Raw genomic sequence first — 1,246 nt, 5'->3', positions numbered from 1 at the left:
TGATTCGATATACTACACACACACCGCCGTGCAGTTATTAATATTTTTTACTTAGCTCGTGCCACGACTGTGGCTCTGGATAATATCATATAAATAAAAGTCAAGCAGAAAAAGTTTTCAAGTTGAATATTTAATACATTTCAATAACACCATCGACAAAGTATTATAAGTAGTTTATAATAGTATTATACATTGTTCGACAAGAAAACGCACAGGCCGCCCGAAGAAAATCGATTTGGTCTACACATGATCACGCCCTCCACCGGCTGATATCCCTAATCTTCGGCGGTTGGAGGTAATCGGTTGCTCGAGTGGCACTCCCATAATAACATAGTTTCGGAGTGGAAACGGAGTATGGACGAGCAATCGGTCATAAATCTACATGAGTGGAATCCGTGCGTTCTTTCGTTGAATAGTGTTTAGTAATATACGATATGGGTTGATAATTTTTTGCCGAAAACATTGCATTTATTTTAGAATGAATTATTATAACAGTATGTATTTTTGATTAGAATATAGTTCATATTATGCATAATAATATAAAATAATATATTATTGTTAAACCTATATAATTTAATCACTTTTTTTTTTAACCATACAATTGTTTTATCAAATTTTCCATTACCGTTGTAATATGTTGCAGACAGAAACTATCAACCGGATTTAAAGGTATTGGATCTGAAAGACAAATTGATATTAGATTTTTTGAGTGTGAGATTTCCTTCCGCAGACTGCAACCGCGTATAGAACTCCATTTTTTCAGGCATATAAAAAGTAATGTTTAGCTCACAAACCGAGCATTATTCAACACAAACGGATTTCATCGTAGGTCTTTAATTGTACTATGAAAGTATTAGAATGAACACTGATAAACCTTTTTTAAATCTTCTTCGATTTTTATAAAAATATGATAAAGGGAATTTAACAGTATTGAAAGTTCAAAACCATTATTTAACGGTATTTTTGGCATTCATGGTTATATCACTGTAAAATAGTTACTTTAAATTACATAATTCATTTTAATACATGCTACTTTTATAAATTGTTTGTAAAAAACTGTTAACAAAAACTGTTATCTGTGTTTGTAGTAGTGACTCCAAAATTTCTGAATATATAGGGTGGAAAATGATCTATGCAACAGCGTGCCCATATTTAAGATAACATAAATACAATAAAAGTTATTTGGTTCTAAACATTTTGTTTTTTTTGTTTTTTTTTTTTTGCTTATAAAAAATTATTGAATAGT

General features: G+C 30.3%; 1 protein-coding gene across 1 annotated transcript in view; it reads left to right on the top strand.

The window, feature by feature from the left end:
- Positions 1 to 747, top strand: part of LOC107882805 (DNA transposase THAP9) — a 12,695-nt gene extending 11,948 nt beyond the window's left edge. Inside the window, exon 6 of the mRNA XM_029492738.1 lies at positions 644 to 747. Within this exon, the coding sequence (XP_029348598.1) occupies positions 644 to 747 (104 nt within the window). The remainder of the gene's footprint in view (positions 1 to 643) is intronic.
- The last annotated feature ends 499 nt before the right edge of the window (positions 748 to 1,246 follow it).

This window comes from Acyrthosiphon pisum, unplaced genomic scaffold, assembly GCF_005508785.2.
Source record: "Acyrthosiphon pisum isolate AL4f unplaced genomic scaffold, pea_aphid_22Mar2018_4r6ur Scaffold_7;HRSCAF=32, whole genome shotgun sequence".
Taxonomy (NCBI): domain Eukaryota; kingdom Metazoa; phylum Arthropoda; class Insecta; order Hemiptera; family Aphididae; genus Acyrthosiphon; species Acyrthosiphon pisum.
The sequence above is the reverse complement of the archived record's forward strand: the minus strand, read 5'-3'. Positions and strand labels throughout refer to the sequence as shown.